General features: G+C 34.8%; 1 protein-coding gene across 3 annotated transcripts; it reads left to right on the top strand.

The window, feature by feature from the left end:
• The first annotated feature begins 1,188 nt into the window (after positions 1-1,188).
• On the top strand, positions 1,189-17,842 carry LOC126695015 (probable ubiquitin-conjugating enzyme E2 25). Of its 3 annotated transcripts, none has more exons than XM_050391610.1 (9): positions 1,189-1,350; positions 1,450-1,552; positions 4,154-4,309; positions 13,286-13,426; positions 13,509-14,672; positions 14,769-14,832; positions 15,079-15,218; positions 15,314-15,625; positions 17,255-17,842. In XM_050391610.1, exons 1-9 carry the CDS (start codon positions 1,271-1,273, stop codon positions 17,546-17,548), a joined length of 2,454 nt encoding a protein of 817 aa, XP_050247567.1. In that variant the 5' UTR covers positions 1,189-1,270; the 3' UTR covers positions 17,549-17,842. The 3 variants fall into 3 exon arrangements, with proteins under 3 accessions (XP_050247567.1, XP_050247568.1, XP_050247569.1); XM_050391611.1 differs by having other exon boundaries at positions 1,192-1,343; positions 1,449-1,552; XM_050391612.1 differs by lacking the exons at positions 1,189-1,350; positions 1,450-1,552; positions 4,154-4,309 and adding an exon at positions 11,482-11,702.
• The last annotated feature ends 278 nt before the right edge of the window (positions 17,843-18,120 follow it).

Here is an 18,120-nt window from a genome sequence, read left to right as displayed (position 1 = left end):
GAAACACTGAGAAAGAGGAAAGGACTAGCCACCAATGTTATAGACATAACATTGGTTCTGATACCAGAGTACCAAGAGAATGGATCAATGGCATGGAAAAAAAAACCCCTAGAAATGGCTCTATAAAAGGGGGCAAGGCTCCAGCCAAAAGACATTCAACAAGAAGCACTCAAATACTAGAAAAGATATTAAAAAGAGAGTTGCAAGATTGAAATAGAGTGAACAGTGAGGAACTGTGAAGGATCCTACAGAAAATACTTAAGGATATACTTGGATTTAAAGGGATTCAAACTTCACAAGTCTTGGAAGCCCAAAGAAAGCTATCTAAGTTTGTGATTTTTCAACTTTATTGAACCTTGAGATATATCCTAGCAAAGTAGAACTTAATATATTCAAATACTTGATATAATAAAAAATATAATCTCACTCTATTTTGAGGGTCCTTGGCATTCTTTTATTTGCACTCTTTTAGTTCCTTTGCTATTTCTTAGTTATTTGTTTAACCAATATATATATGTTCATGTATATTTGTGTTATAGAGGCCATATTTTGTGTACATATTAGCTTGTAAACGGCCCAACAAAGCCACGGTAGGTCAAGCCTAGTCCATCAACTATTTATACTATCCTTTAGAGGTCTAGGACCCTCTCAGACTATTGGGCTTGGACTCTAGCCAAAGCAAGAACCCACGTCACTATAAGTCATTTGATTATAAATGAAGAGGATGCGAATCCATTAAAAATTTGTAGTATATTTTGGTGAGATGGTGGTGTTTAAATTGTAGAATAGGCAAGTTGTAGAGGCAAGTTAACGTGGTAAACTATAAATAAAAGTAGTATAAATCAAATAGTGGTAAAAATGGTAATGAAAGAGGCAAGCGTGTGCATTTGGCACTCTAATTTCTAGGTTGGTTTGTTTGTCACTTACTGAAGGCGCGAAGCTACCAAAAAAAGGTGAAAAGCTAGGACCACACCATTTCACACAATTTTAATCACAACTCACCACATGATGAGTTGTGAGTGTTAAAGGTATGGTCTCACATGAATTTACTATCACATATCTATCACTTATAACTTGCCACGTGAAGAGTTGTAATCAAAGTTGTATAAAATGGCGCGATTCTAGCATTGCTTACAAAAAAACAGTACTTAATGAATCAAATGTACTAGGAAAAAAAAAACACATCCAACGAGGAGGAACAGTAAAGTCAAATAACAGCTAAGCCAAGCCAACGCCGCCGTTTCGCTTACTTTCTCTCTTGAGCCGATCAATGAAGCCGCCGCCGCCGCCGCCTCCATCACCCAACACTTACCCTTACACTTCCACTTCCACTTCCACTTCCACTTCCAGGTCTTTCTCTCTCTCTCTCTCTCTCTCGCTCTGAGACTCTTTATTTTTTGAAACAAATTTTCTCACTCGTTTTCCCTAACTTTCTCTGTCTCCAAACAGGAAGCGATTGTTTTCCGGTAAAGGCTCCAACTTCATGGGACACGAAATCTTCGAAATCCCGCCCCTATTTTTTCGGTCCTCCAAAATGCATAAACAAAAGCAGGTTGGATAACAAAGCATATATTTTCCCCCCTTAATTCTCGCTCTTAATCAACTGCTTTTAATTTTCACACGCCCATATTATTCTGTTTATCCAAATATCAATTTTGCTTCTTTCTAACTGGATTGTAAAGTATTAGAAATTTTGTTTTGGTGTTACATTTAGTGAACTGTGATGAATTTTTGTGTAAAATAAATGTTAGTTTGAGATGTACATGGATATTTTTTTACTGCTAAATTGATAAAATTGTTTGTGTTATATAGTATCTATTGTAAATTCTATGTTTTGATTGTTATTTATGAATGACATATCATATTAAAGCCATCGAGCTAGTCAATCAATTTTGAGTATCAATGGGTGGGGCATTGGACTTTCATTGAATTGGTACACCATCCTTCAGTTGAATCCTACTTGGACCCTTTCAGTCGAATGGGTTCTGTAATTCCTCGGCGGGTTTTGTGTCTGCTGTTTTGACAAAGTTGAAATGTTTCATACATCGGTTAATGAGCTCTAACTCAAATGACACCTTGAAGAGTTGAAGAGTAGGTAGAGGGTGATGTCAAGAATTTAATACCCTCCAAGTGCGTGTGTAACTTAACAAAGAAATGTCTTGCAAATTTCATTCAAAACTATACGAGTTTTTGTTTTCTTGATCAGAATAAGGAACTAGGAAACCCTTCTTATAATCTGCTTCTCTTCACACACACATGTGGATCTCTGTGGTGAAGTAGATTAGTGGACTTTGTCTCTTACTCCACATTTTTACTTCTAAAGGCTTCTATTCTACTCGAAATTTTAGCAATTCCCTGGCTTGCAGCTTGTGCCATATAGAGAATTGCAGGTTTCCACTGTTTCATAGTTGGGAAGAAAGGGGATCTGTTTAGCAAATGACAGGCTCTGCATTTTCTAAACTTAGCTGTCCATGTTATATCTGAACCGTCCTTGGCTTGACAAATTTGAAGTTCTCATTTATCTAAGGGAGAGCTTCACCCTATATATTTGATGCTGCCATTGAATGAAGGTCATGCTGCTTTCTTTAGACTGATTTTCAGTTTTGATAGGTTCAGGTCCTTATTTGCATAGAGCTAATAAGTGACATCCATTGAAGTAAAACCTATGTGGTTTTGAAGCTTATATTATAAGCATCTTAGGGTTAAAACAGTTTTGAATTGAGTCACTAGTTTATGAGTAATCCGCATTTAGGGTTTTTCCAGGAATTTGTTTACTAGTCAAAATTAGGGGTCCTTGTCACAGTCCCAGTCCTAGTAGGTTAAATCAATTAGTGTATATAAATTTCCTTATTGGTAAAAGACAGCAGACTTTCATAATGCAATATTGATTTTTGAGTGTTGATGCCGGATTGCCTTACGTGTTCTTTTTAATTAGCTTTCTTCTTCTTATGCACTGTGCATTAGTATTATTCATAGCCCCTGAACAATCACAAAATTCTCTCTTTTTCTTCTCTCTTGTGTGACCCCAAATTATGCCATTCTCCTTACCTATTGAGACCCTAAAACTCCCATATATTTTCCCTTTCAAGTAGACATAAAAAACCTATCAAATCAGCCATGAACTTCCAAACGCAGTCACTATATAGAATGAACCTGTTTGCTTCAAGAAAGTGGCCTAGCATTATTCCCCTTTGTTTTGAAAGTCAAAACCCTTGTCAATCTTTGAATTCTAATCATTTATTCTAAAAAATTTTAAATACATTCACAGATTTCCCTAATCCCTAGCCCAACAAAGCACATGTAGACAGATTCCTTAAATTTTTCTTACTTCAATGTGTCATCATTTATTATGCTGTAAACTGGATTACTTCTGATAGTTGTAGTGTAATCTGTACAGTATGGAATTGGTGGACATTGTTTCAAACTTTGGAACAACATTAACTGGCTAAGATGGACAATAACCTTTAAACATCTTTGTTCTGTTACTATCACAGCATGCATTGATGCATGCTCAATTTATTTAATGACAATTGAGGCAGCAGAGGTATCAGATCTCAAAAGGCAGGTGGCACTTTGAATGACTCTTTTGAGAATATTGTTCCTAATATGCTGATAGACTTTGTATAATATGTTTGAACCACCTTGGTAAAGGCTCAAAACATTGTGCCCAACCCAGGCCCATTAATTATTATTCTTAAAAAATAAAAAGTGCATCTGGATCTTAAATCTTTTCTTCTTGAATTTGTTTTGTCCTGCTCAAATGTATGCTTCTTCCTCTTTCTTTCTGTTCCTTGCTTGAATTCAATTTTTTTTTGGTCTTGTTGAATAGTTTTTGGATAAGATTAAATAAAATTGAATTATAAAATATGAATGTACTCATTGGCTTTTGATGTTTGAACTCAATATCTCGCCAAGAGCCTTGTAGCTCTATTGGTTGATAGCTTTTGATGTTTCCAATGGAGACATCTAGGATTTAAATCCCCCAACCCCAACTGTTGAATTAAAAAAAAATGTTTGAACCCAATATCTCACTCTCTATTCTATTATTGTGGAAAGAGGATGTGCTATTTGAGCTGGAGTTCATTGGCTTCTTTAACTCTTATAAATTATTCCATTATCACTTAATGTGGGCAATTTTCTTCTCTCTCTCTAGGTCATTCCACATGATGTGATTGATATAGACAAAGGGGGAGATTCTGCTGATGTAATGTTCATTGATGGAAAAGTTCACACATGGAACAAATTGCGGAGCAACAAAGGGAAGAAAATAAAAGATGTTTCTGATGGTTATGGTGGTCATCAAGCTAAGGTTTGTGATTAATGTTTTAAATATGTTCTAGTTGCTGATTTGTGATATATATATATATATATATATATATAACTAAGCAGTTTCATTTCTAGAAAACCAAAGGTACAATTAGTTTAAGCACAACAACAGCACAAAACAACAGGACAAAAACTATCCAAACTCAACAACCCCATGACAAAGGCACCATAGGAAAAAAGCTAATAGACAACATCAGCTAAGAGTAGAGAGCCATTTGTTGCTCTGGTTTTAAGCGTGGATGTTGGAACAAGAAATACCCCAAAAGCAACATACAACTTTGTTAAGAATAGAATTACAAAAGGTTCCATTGAGCTCTATTCTTGACTTTCATTTTATTATTCTTGCTTCTCCTTTAGCAACCGCCTCACTTAGTGCTTTGACAATAATCTTTCCATTCACCTTATTAAAGGTAATGAATTGCAAGCTTGTAAAGGTTCTCTGATCTTTTTGAAACAGAGCACTCTAATTCTCTGCAGGCGCATTAATGGCTCAAGATGAAAGGCTAAAATTTGGACTTTCATTTGGGCCTTTGAAGCTCAAAACTTGGAGTTTTGCTAGACTGACATCTATTTTTGCTTTAACCATTCATATTATGCCTAATGAGTTGCATCTTAGAGTGCATTTATTTCGCCTGAAAAGCATTTCAGGAAATCATTTTACACCCTGCCATGTGTTTGGTTGCACATGAAAAATTTGGTCAAACGGAAAATCATTTTCGTTGACGGTAAAATGTGACTGGCTGAAGTGTAAAATAGATTACAGATCTATTTTACCTTCAAACCATTTCCAGAAAAAAAGCACCGAATCAAGAGAGAGAGAGAGAGAGAGAGAGAGAGAGAGAGGGAGAGAGAGAGAGAGAGTGTGAGTGAGACAGAGCCGCCCACCATCAGAGAGAGAGAGGTCGGTCACCTGAACTTGAGATTGATGGCACCGCCGTCTGGGCCGTGCCTCTCCCTCATCACTGATCGCCAGCCATCACTGATCCACCCCTCCCTCATCACCGATCGCCAGCCATCATCGATCCACCCTTCCCTCATCACCGATCCACAAACACCCAAGACCCACCTCTCCGATCGCCAGCCATGCATCGACGAGACAAGTTGAGCTCCGATCTTGACAATCGACCGTAGGCCATGCACTGTCGTCACCACCCAAGACCGATCTCGTCGCCACCGCTGAAGATTGATCTCTCTTTCTCGATCTATCTCTCTTTCCCTCAATCTCTCAATCTTTCTCTCTTTGATCTCTGATTTTTTTGTTGTTGTTGTGGTGGTGTGGGTGGTGGTTTGGTGGTTTTTGTGGTGTGGTGGTGGGTTTTGTGTGGATGGTGGTGAATTTTCTGTGGGTGCTGGTGGATTTTTTGATATAAAATTTGTTTGGAAGTTGAGAAAATGGCTGAGAAAATGTGAAAAATTTGTAGGAAAATAGCATTTTCAAAATGTTACCAAACGTTGGAAATCGTTTTCCGGAATATTTTCCATTGCACATCCAAACGCCCGGATTTTAATTTCCTTACGGGAATTCATTATCCCCTGCATTTATTTTACACTCGGAATTCGATTTACATCGAACCAAACGCAGCCTTAGCATGATTAAGAAGGAATTCCAGTTCAACAATATCGTCCCCAATTGTTTTTCTTACTTGTTTTTATTTGCAAGTGACACTTGCCATCCTCATTGAGATTGAAACCCCTATCTACCATTGGAAGCTCTTCATAGCAAAGTTGTCAATATCAAATTGTAGCAGCTAGCTAAATCAGTACAAATTCCTGAAACATACTGAATAAAATACCGGCATGCATTGGGGGATGTATGAGTGTTTTGCTCAATATAAGAAAAAAAATATTAAAAAAATGGAAAGGGGTTGAAACATGGGAAATATGTTGGGTTAATATACTTGGGCTTATAAAATACATAGATTTTAAATTCTATGTTTTTTTTTTTTTATATATATATATATATATAGTGATAACTTAAAAATGGTGCTCAGTTATTAGTTAGTATTGAAATATTTTGTTTCCTTAGCGAGACTAAAACAACATCTGGGTATTGACAACTTTGCTTTATGGTTCAAGACCTTCATCACTACATCGAAACCTCTCTTAGCAAAATTAGTTTTTGCAAATTTCTGAACATTCCCTGCTTGGGAGATCACTAAACAAAAGCTCTTGTTTGTGGAGCAATTCCAACTCATCCCATTGTTTTATAGGTTATTCATTTGATCAAGGAACATTTGTCGTATTGATTTGTGCGCATCCTCCACTGTCTGGTTAGCTTTTGGGGTTAATATTAAATCTTTGTGAGGATCAGCTATAGGGGATTATCAAGAATGCTTTGACGAGTGACCTTAGCCACCCCCCTATTGAGTAAAACATTAATAGATCCAAATGTAATAGTCAAACAAGGAAAAAAAATAAAATTTCAAACACCTATATTTTAACGTTTAAGTTACATTTAAAATTTAAAACACCATACAAACTTCAATCTTTACACTAGAGTGATTACTCCTAAATTTCTAATTGACCAATGCTCAATTCCTTTTCGTTTCACCTGAAATGCAGGAATATTCCATTGTAGAAGATACTAATTGGGTTATAGAGTTTTTGATATGTAATGATAATATTAAGAATGTATTATTTGATTTTGAATTAATAATTTAATATTTTGTTATATATATATATATATATATATATAAGACTGAAACCAAAATATTTGATTGATTCCGATGTATATATCGGAACAGAATTTGACAACTTTGGTTTTGACTTTTGAGCCAAAACAAAGAAACTTGTTTATTTTGTTTTCTTAGAGCATCCACATCAGTTGATGTAAAATTTTTGTAAATTTGCACATTTAAAATCTACTTTTTCTATTTTATGCATCTATTTTTACAAAATACTCACATCAGTTTATCTATTCTACACATTTATTCAATAAAATATTCATTCTTTTACCATTTTTATTATTTTCTCACTCATGGCCTCTCTCTCTCTCTCTCTCCAAACAAATTTGCAATTTCACCATCATCTCTTGAGCCAAATTGAAAAAATTTCACTGCAGAAACTAAAAACCCAAAACCCACCATTTTAGCCAAACTGAAATCCTAAATTACCTACCACCGCCACCAGACAGCCCAAATCTCCACTATTGTCACCCACGCTGCCGCTGATTTGCAACTCAAACCCGGAATCGCAACACCACCACCCAAAGTCGATGCTTTTGACCTGAGGAGGTGGACAGTGATCTAAAAAAGGGTGGGGATCTCTTTGTTTTGTGGTTCAAAATGTGAAGTTTATGGCCAAGAAAGAAGTCTTTAATCTTTGTTTTGGAAAATTTTCTTTCATTACCTTCTCACATGTTCATGCTCTATAATTTTTTGGGATTTGGATTTGGCTAATACGGTGGGAGAGTGAGGTGAGGTGTGAGCAGAGACAAGGAGAGAGTCAGGTGAGAGTGAGAGCAAGAGCAGAGACAAGGAGAGAGAAAAAGTATTAAAATATTAAATGCACGTGTCACAGTAATTGTGTATATATGCACGGTTACTATAGCAATTGTGCATAAATGCACAATTTTACACCCACTGATGTGGGTGTTTTTTAGCCAAAATGTGTAAAAGAAGTAACTTTTTCTATTTTGCAAAACTTTACATAAATTGATGGTGGTTGCTCTTAGTTATCGGGAGAGCCATTAACAAAACTTTGGATAAATTAAAAGTTAAAATGATAATTGCCTTAGAGCAAAAATTGCCGGCATATTGGTAAATTTGTTGACATGTTAAATTTGCTTCCAAATGGTATAAATGAAACGTGACTTAAAAGAGACTTTTTAATTAAGAAACTTGGATACATTATACAAATATATATAGTAGAGAGTACCATAGATTGTACCTCAATTTACTGTCAAAAGTTTATTCCTTTTTTGTTCACGCGAAGAATAAATAAAATGATTATTTTCAAAATCCTGATTAATCAAGATCTTATCACAAAAGTCTTATACTATCTTATTCCACCACTAATCCAAAAAAAACAAAAAACAAAAAAAAAATCCCTTATCGTACACCAAAATTTCTCCATATATATATATATATAGATGTGGGGTCCACTTCCAAAACATTATAAGGCACACGTGGACATCTCTCTAAGGTTACTATTATATATGTATAAAAAATCTAGCCATTTGAAAAACAAGGTTTTACCAAAAATGAAAACAAGGGAAGCAGTGGGACCATCAAAGGTAGATTCTTCCATTCCTTTGACAACAGCCGTTTGATTGGTCCTCTGACGTACTCCAAAAATTTGATCCAACGGCTGATAACGCATTACACTAGTCAACACACAACGTTGGACTGTTGGAGAATTTGAGGAAGTTCTTTCCCTTTACTCATTTGGCTTGCTACCCAAGTTTGGCTTCTGTCCGGGACAGCCTCCTCATACTCATCACTCACCTTCTTAATTATATCATGTCACATCTACGTAATTCTTTATTATTAATGTTACACCACCACGTTTGAAAGTTTTTTTTTTTTTTTCAACTTTTATTTATTTAACTATATTTTTAAAACCTCTCACTTTTTTTTAGTGTACAACTTAATTTATGTTACTTCTTAAGTATTTTTTTATTACATTAATATTTCATATTAATGAATATTAATGAATTTATTATTTCTTTATTTTTAACATGTATGTCAAATTTTTTATTAAATTAGATCTTGTTATTATCCTATATCCATGAATTTTTTTTAATGGTTTTGAAATATAAATATGAATTATAAAAACTTTGATATTTTACAGTTATGAACTACGAAAGGTGTAAAAGACAATGTAAGCTAGTAGTAAATTTGAAAAAATGAAAAAGAAAAAAAATCAAATAAAAAGTAATGGATACTTAGGATACAAGAGGAAATTTATAGTGTCATTATAAGGAGGGCTTTAAACTTTAAATCTTGTGCCATTTTTTGATTTGGTGAGATGGCACCTCTTCAATTGTAGGTTTAAAACTCTATACTAGTAGTCTAGTAGTATGCTTTAAGTAAAAACTTATATGTAAATACAAGAAAATATTTAACTGATATCATTGAATTATACTGAGTAACTTAAATAGAGTTTTACCTATATAATAAATTAATTATTAATGAGCCATGATAAAAACATATTAAATTTATGAAGTTTTATATATATATATATATATATATTTTTTTTTTTGAAAAGAGAGGGAGAGAGCTATTTAGTGTAAGTATGTATGATATATATAGTGTAGTGTGTATACATCTTTCTTACTTATAAAAAAAAAATATATAGTGTAGTGTGTATGTTTTATTATAAGACAAAACTTAGGTACAATATCTTAGGTGCTGTTCCTTAGGTTTTTTTTTTAAAGATTCAATTATGTGGCTGCTTAACTAAAAAATACACTTCTATTCTATGAGAAAAAATCCACATGCCTGAATCTTAAGAAGGGAACCTAAGTACTGTATTTAAGTCTTGCCTTATACTATATTATAAGAAAGAACATAGGATGGCCTTTTACTATATTATAAAACTAAATTATGATATATAACAAAAATAATTAAAACAAATATTAAATAGAATTTTAAATTTCTTGAAATTTGGGTAATAGAGTTTTAGCTAGAGTAAACTAGGGGTGGCAATTTGTGTTCGTGGGTCGGGGTCATGTCGTGTCGAGCCATGGATACTCGGCTATATAGGTTGACCCGAACTCGACTTGTTTAGTAAATGTGTTAATAATTTTCAACTTTAATTCGACCCATTTATTATAAAGATTGACCCAACATAGCACGTTTAACCCGTTTAATTAACAAGTTATATAAAAGTTAACACAAATGACCCATCTAATAACCTATTTTATTAATAGGTCATATTTGACCTGAATAACCTATTATCAATTTCCATATTGCTAAAATTAAAATACAATTACAGCCATAAATATAGTAATAAACATATAATTACAACAAAAAATTAATCAAAAGCAATAATTACAAAATACTAATAACAAAATTTAATACCTTTATAACTTAAACGGGTCAAACGTGTTCACATGTTGAACACGAACATGACCCATTTATTAAACGTGTTAGTGGTGTTGACTCGAACCTTTTTAACGTCAATCTACAACTTATTTATAAACTGGTTAATTGTGTCGAGTTTGCGGGTCTTGTAAGATTTTGTCAATCTTAGAGTAAACAATCCAAAAATTTAATAATAACTAACCTCATCACACGTGCTTTGTGCGGGTAATGAGATTTTTTTTTTTTTTTTGATAATTTTTTTAATAGGAACTTGGGGTAGTTTTTTTTTTTTTAGGAACTTTGTGCGTGTAATGAGACTATTTTTTTTTTTTTTTTAAATAGTTTTTTTTTAATAGGAACATGGGGTAGATTTGGTTGTTTAGATAGGGTAGTGGAAATTTTTATAGAACATGGGATAGTTTTATAAGCATGAGTATGTTTTTTGTTTTTAATTTTGGTCAATTTACAGTTTTAACTTCATTTTTATGTTATAGGAATAAAAATAAGTTAATTAAATTATGAGTATTTTTAGAAATAAAAAAGACAATAACTAAAATTTTGAATCCTCTTAATATATAGAGAAGAGATAACTTACTTAATATTTTGATGATAATTAAAAGTTTTATCTAAAAATAGTGTTATGCACATGTATACATAATTAGAATGAACAAAAATTTACCACCTATCCACTAGTGATTAAAAGTGATAAATCATAAAAAAGGGTGTGATGGAAGCGTGTGCATTTATGGTATAGTCGAATAGTTTATACTAAAAGAGGTAAAAGCACCAGTCGCGTCGTGGCATTCTCTAGGTTGATCTCTTTGTCAAGAAGCCAACGAAGCCAAAACTACTAACAGATTATTAATTACTCACAAATCTCTCTCTCTATAATCCAAAGCGGACTCGACTGACTGTACTGTACTGTGGAGCTGAGAAAAACAAAACCAAACCAAACTTAACCAAAACAAAAGCAAATAGTATTTATATATCTGGTTTCAAAGCCAAGCCACTAGCCCCAGCGCGCCGATTCAGTTACTTTCTCTCTCTGGGGCCGAGCCGAGTCGATAAAATGAGCCGCCGCCGCCGTCACGCAAATACCTCTCGCCTATAAAGTGTCTCTCTTTCTCTCTCGCCCTTTTTCACTCACTTTTGAAAACGCTCTCTCTCTCTCTCACACTTGACTATTTTTATTTTTGTAGTAACATTTTCTCACACTTTCCCTCACTTTCTCGGTCCCCAAACAGGAAGCAATTGATTTCCGAGAAAACATACTCCGATTTCATGGAGCCCGAAGTAATCGAAATCCCTCCCCCGATTTTCCGAACTCCCAAATTCCTCAAACAAAAACAGGTTTCCATAACCCAAACCAATTTTCTTTTTTCTCAGATTCTTGCTCCGCTATTTCTCTCAATCACTCGCTTTTATTTCGCTCACTCCTACATGATTCTAGATTTAGCTTTTTTTTTTTTTTTTTAAAAAAAAAAAAAAACTTCATTTTCAAGTTTTAATCTTTTCGTTTTTCGTTTCGGCTGTTGATCATACTGAAATTATTAATTTTTTTTTTTTTTTTTTACTCTGATAGGTCTTTGTTAGCTTAATCTCGTAGTGATTAGATTCTGAATTGCATGAAATTGATCGTGTGTGTGGGACTTCATTTGGACAGAGTAGAATCTCGCTTGCTTTGCAATATGGGGGACTTTAAATTGGTTAATCTGATGCAAAATTTCGGTTTTTAGGGTTTTTTCTGGGTGGGTTGTAGCTAAATTTGTAAGTCTTTTTAATTTGGGTTTTTGCTTGTTTTGGAAGTTTTCATTCAAAGGAGTTTAGAGGCGAGTTAAAGAATTTCATAGTAGTGTTTTGTTGTTATGTGCAATGTTATAGTGATGAATCTTAGTATAAATTGAAAAAAAAGAAAGAAAGATAGTTTGATATGCAGATGGGTTTTTCTTGCTGCTGAAGTGATTGTTGTTTGTGTTTTATATCATCCATTATGAATTCTATGTGTAGTTTTTATTTTATGAATGACATGTCATCTCAAACCCATTTAGATGATCAGTCAATTTTCAGCAACAATGGGTGGGCATTTACCTTTGGTTGAATTGGTACACCATCCTATAGTTGAATCCTACAAAATGTTTTGTTTGAAATTGAAATGGTTACACAGTCATTTTGACCAAACCTTGGAGTTCTGTTATTCCTAGCAGGTTTTGTGTCCACAATTTGTTGAAATTGCAATGTTTTGCACATTTCAGTCGAGTTCTAACTCAATTGGTATCTCTTTCCCTTGTAAAAGCAAGGTAGAGGGTGAGGTAGTGGGTTGAAGACTCACCGAGTAGGCATGTAACTTACCAATAACCCACAAAAAAAAAAGTTTTACACATTTCTTTCAGGATCTCTGGGTGCAGTAGTCTGTCCCTTACTGTACATTTTTACTTCTAAGACTTCTATTCTACTCACTATTCTAGCAATTTCCTGGTTTCCTCCATATGGAATAATTGGAGGTTTCCACTCTTTCAAAGTTAGGAAGAATGGAATCTGTCTAGCAAATGACATGTTATGCATTTTCTAAACTGGGCTGTCTTGTATATCTGAAACATCCTTGGCATGAAAATTTTAAGTTCTCTTTTATCTAAGGGAGAGTTGGCATCCTGTATATTTGATGCAGCCATGGAATGAGGGTCAAGTTGCTGTCTTCAGACTGATTTTCACTTTCGGTAGCTTCAGTTCTTTATGTGCATAGTGCCATCACATGACATCAAATATAATTATAACATATGCACGTACTCATTGGCTTCAAATTTTGAAGTCTAAGACTTCACCCTCCATCCCATTATTGTGGGAAGAAATTTGAGTTAAACTTCATTGGCTTCTCTGATTCTTATTAACTATTCTGTTTTTGCTTAGTGTGTGCGTTTTTTTTCCTCTCTCTATAGGTCATTCTGCACGATGTGATTGATATAGACAAAGAGGGGGATTCTGCTGATGTAATGTTTATTGATGAAAAAGTTCACACAAGTAAAAAAGGGAAGGAAATAAAAGATGTGGCTGATGGTTATGGTCATCATCAAGCTAAGGTTTGTGATTAACTTTTAAAATATATTCTAGATTCTGAATTCTAGTTGCTGATTCATCGCTCTTTTTTTTTTTTTTAATCAGGAAGATTTTGCTAATTATATTTTTGGTGCTGGTGTGGAAATGTTTGGATCAGTGAATGGGGTTGAGTCTTCTGAGATGCATAATTTAATCAACCTTGATGGTCATAGTTCTGATCTATCTTATGATGATAATAATGAGTATGCTGATTTTTTTCCCGATGATATCTATGATGTTGATGAGTATGCCATTTTGCAAGCCCATTTTGATAGCATGGATATTCCTCCTGGAATAGAGGCACCAGTTCCTTGGTTGCCAGATTTTGCACAACATGAGAAACAGCCAGTTACTGGAAGTAGTTCACACTATACGGAGTCACAAATGCACTTGGATGTTGTTGGTCCCCATAGCATAGACCCGTCTCTGCCTTCGTGGTCTGAAAAGCCTGTTCACATCAACAAGAATCTAACTTCGGCCAGTGGTTCAAGTATGGATTCTGTCGTTCACCCTCATTCCAAAGTTGGCCAAAATAAAAAGAAATCATCTGCTTCACACCATAGAGGGAATTCTTTGAATCTCCCACTTGGGAAAGAATCATCTAAATCGCGGTGGTTTTTGGATCCTTTCAAAAGTAAGAAGAAGCCATTTGCTTCAAGTAGTTCACCCAATTGTAGTTATGTAAAGAAATTGGATGCAATGAAGCTCCCTTCTGGGGCTGAGCCATCCTTTTGGGGACATTATACTCCTGAGAATGTAAAGAAGCAAGTTAGTAGTAGTACATATTATCCAACTAACCCAGTGCATGCAGATGCATTTAAGTATCCAGCTGGGGTGCATACAGACGCATTTAAGTACCCTGCTGGGGTGCATGCGGATGCATTTATGTATCCTGCTGGGGGCCATACAGATCCATTTAAGTATCCTGCTGGATTAGAACCACCCACACCCTTGTGGACGCCACCTTTGACTAACCATCCAGGTTATTATTTTCCATTTCATGGTTTACACGCTCCTCCTGAAGATGTGGAAGAGTTCCCCTGGGTTCCGGATTCCGCCCAAAATCAAAATAATGCAGCTGCTGAAGGTAGTTCAACATTCTCGATTGAGGCAATCTCTGGCAAGGACAAAGATGAAATTTTGAGGAGGTTCCAACTTTTTAAACAATTTGATACCGTGGAAGACTATTCGGACCATCACTATACTGGCTATGGTTCTACCACAAAGCAGGTGACTAGGTTTAGACGATGCATTGCTTGCCTTCTATTTTCAGTCTGTGGTTTTAAATCTATCTAAATTTCGTTTTCATTGCCCCCTTTCTTACAGCCATCAAGGACTTGGGCAAAGAAAATTCAGGAGGAGTGGAAGATCCTGGAGAAGGATCTACCTGGTGAGCTTTAATTCTTTTATTTTTTTGATGTAATGGCTGCAACTTTTTTCCAATACATAGCCTTTATTTTGATCAAACCATTGGAAATAAATATTTTGTTGATAATTGTAGCCCTAAAATTTAAATATGCAAAGCATAGCTGTAGAAATGTAGTGTGGGACATTAATGGATTTGCTATCTGCCCCTCCCCAATGCACACCTTTATTTTTCCCTAAAATTTTGTAATTAATTTTTTTTTTTCAATAGATACAATATTCGTTAGAGTTTATGAATCAAGGATGGATCTTTTGAGGGCTGTCATCGTTGGAGCAGAGGGTACTCCCTATCATGATGGTCTCTTCTTCTTTGATGTTTTCTTCCCCTGTGGTTATCCTAATGTACCACCGGTATGTGATTGAAGCTTTGAGTGCTGGCGATATATATTTTTTTGTCTTCTGCTTTACATCATTGGTCTGAATACTGTAGAACTTGTTTATGTCAGAATGTCTACTACCACTCTGGTGGCCTTCGACTCAATCCTAATCTGTACAATTGTGGGAAAGTATGCCTGAGTCTACTTAATACCTGGTCTGGTAACAAGAATGAGAAGTGGATCCCAGGTGTATCGACCATGCTTCAGGTTCTTGTCTCCATACAAGGGTTGATCTTGAATACAAAGCCCTATTTCAACGAGCCTGGATATGCACATATGAGTGGCTCAGAGTCTGGTGAAATGAGGTCCCAACAATACAATGAGGATACATTTGTTCTCTCACTAAGAACAATGATGTACACAATGAGGAGGCCACCAAAGGTAAGATTCCATTTTTTTTTAATTTTTAATTTTTATAGGTAATAAAGTTTTATTAAGAAAGAAGATCACGTCATGCTCGCAATGATGAACACAAAGTGTCTTAAAAAGTACATCATACAGAAAAGGGAAGGAGTCTTCGAACGCTAGAAAAGAATTACAATAGTGAAATCCCACACTCTAGACCAATCAAACAACATACGTATTAGCACTAATTGGAGGTGCTACTGAGATCTCTCAATTCCATTGATTATGCCTTGTTCATTCTTTCCACATTTTGGATATGGTATCGTTCATTGCATCCTGAAATAGATATTAATTTCAATTTCAATTTAACAATTATAACCTTAATACATAACTTTACATTAATTCATGTAGATTCCTGTTGAGGTTTTTAAGTATTTAATTTTAAACGTCAGTGAATATTATACTTCTTGAAGTCCTACCAAACAACCATGTTATGTGTAATAATTTAGTGTATAGGGAATTTGAGATGAAGAGATATAGTGGAGTCATGGTTAACTTTTCCCCATTCAATATGATATGATGTAATTTCTAAAAATGTGGGCAAATGCTTTTTATTTATTTATTTTAATACCCATTAATGTGGTTGGGCTTTGTTCTTTTCTCCAAAGTATTCTCAACTAAAATTCCAATCATATCCCAAATGCATTGCATATGTTGTTGTGGGAGTTTGGAGAGATTGCATTTTTCGGTATTAAATATTAATTTACTTATGAAATAGCTTTTGTGCATGGACTCCAAGATTGCACTTTGTACTGGAAATATTTATGCTTATGATACTGTGGAAACAGTGCATTTTTTTTTTTTTTTTTTTAATGTAGATGGTTATTTATTATAAAAAAGAAAAAGAAATTAATGTGGTCTTTGACTCTGTGTTATATGGGACACTAAATCATTCAAGCATTATATCTGGCATTAGATCACTCAAGCATTTCTGTTTTAAGGAGATAGTTTAGTACGGAGATCCAATTGATTGTTACAATATGTAAAAATTAGATCCTTGACTGTTGATGATTTTCTAATTTTGTTCTGTATATCTTTTTTCTTGCAACACATTTTTGTTGTCTACAATTGATTGTTTTGATTCTTGAATTTAGAATAGATTGTAATGCCAATGAGCCCTGGCTTTGATGGCACTTCCTCCTCCCGTAATAAAGGGATGAAGGGTGAGGCTATGCTGTTATGGGTTCAAGAACCATTGTGTAACCTACCTATAAAAAAATAAATACTAAGCATGTTGTGTAACATTAATGTTAATTTATTAGCATTTAGGGATTCACAATGATCTTTTTGGTTGTTTTGCTGCATCATGATCATTGACAATCAAAAAGTTATATAACTTCCAAATTCGGTCTTTAGTTTACATGTGAATTATGGTTTGATTTCATCCATTGTACACACTTGGAATGGTTATTGATGGAAATGATGCTTTCTGTACTAGGCTTATATGATTGTGTGTGTGTGGTCTTTTTTATTTGGGTTTTTTTTTTTTTTTTTTTTTTTTCTTGTTTTTTTTTTGGGGGGTGGGGTGGGGGGGGGGGGGGGGGGGGATTTTTTTGGCAGCTTCTGAGGGTTCAACATCTAATTCTGAGTCATGTGTGGCTGCAGCATTTTGAGGACTTTGTTATGGGGCATTTCCGAAACCGTGCCCGAGATATTCTGGTTGCATGCAAAGCATATATGGAAGGTGCTCAAGTAGGATCTCTGGTCAAAGGTGGGGTGCAGGATGTTGATGTGGGTGACAGGAGCTGCTCAAAGCGGTTTAAGGAGTCTTTGGCAGGCTATGTGGATATGCTTGTCAAGGCATTTACTCAAATTGGAGCTGAGGGCTGTGAGATATTCCAGTCTCCTGGAATGAACGGGAACAAGCGTTTCTGTGGTATGCCTAAGGCTGCAACATGAACACTCTTCTTGATGAAAGACTGATTAAGACTTGACACAAATTGTTTTCCATCCTTGACATGCAACTTAGGTTTCTAATCCTATTTTGAATAGTTTTGAGATAAATTATAGAGTATCATATGTTCATACCTTGAGGCCACAGACATAATTTGGGATACTGTATATAGCTGCAGATATGAATGGGCTTAAGAAGTCTCTGTCAACTGTTTTAGGATAAAACCAGATCCTTCCCAGTAAGTTACAGGTTTTGGTTTCTATCTTGAATAGACTTCAATTCAAAAGTTTTTATATTTATACTCCTAGGATACTTACAAGAGATTGCACATATGTCTAGATATTGTCAGGTATGTCTTATCCTTGGGGGAATCAGTGTTATTGTCTAAACCCTGACTACATACATGGATGGCACATAATTTTTACAGATTAAACAATTTAACTCTTTAATTTATCTTGATTTGAGAATTACTGGGGTTTTACAAATTTTATGAGAAAGAAGTTGAACTGACTAGTTGCTTAGTTCTCAAGCCTCGTGTATATCACATCCACTTTCAGTGAATTTGGAGGGTGAGCTT

This window comes from Quercus robur, chromosome 8 (genome assembly GCF_932294415.1).
Source record: "Quercus robur chromosome 8, dhQueRobu3.1, whole genome shotgun sequence".
Classification (NCBI taxonomy): Eukaryota; Viridiplantae; Streptophyta; class Magnoliopsida; order Fagales; family Fagaceae; genus Quercus; species Quercus robur.
Note: the sequence above shows the minus strand (reverse complement) of the source record. Positions and strands in the feature narration are given on the sequence as shown.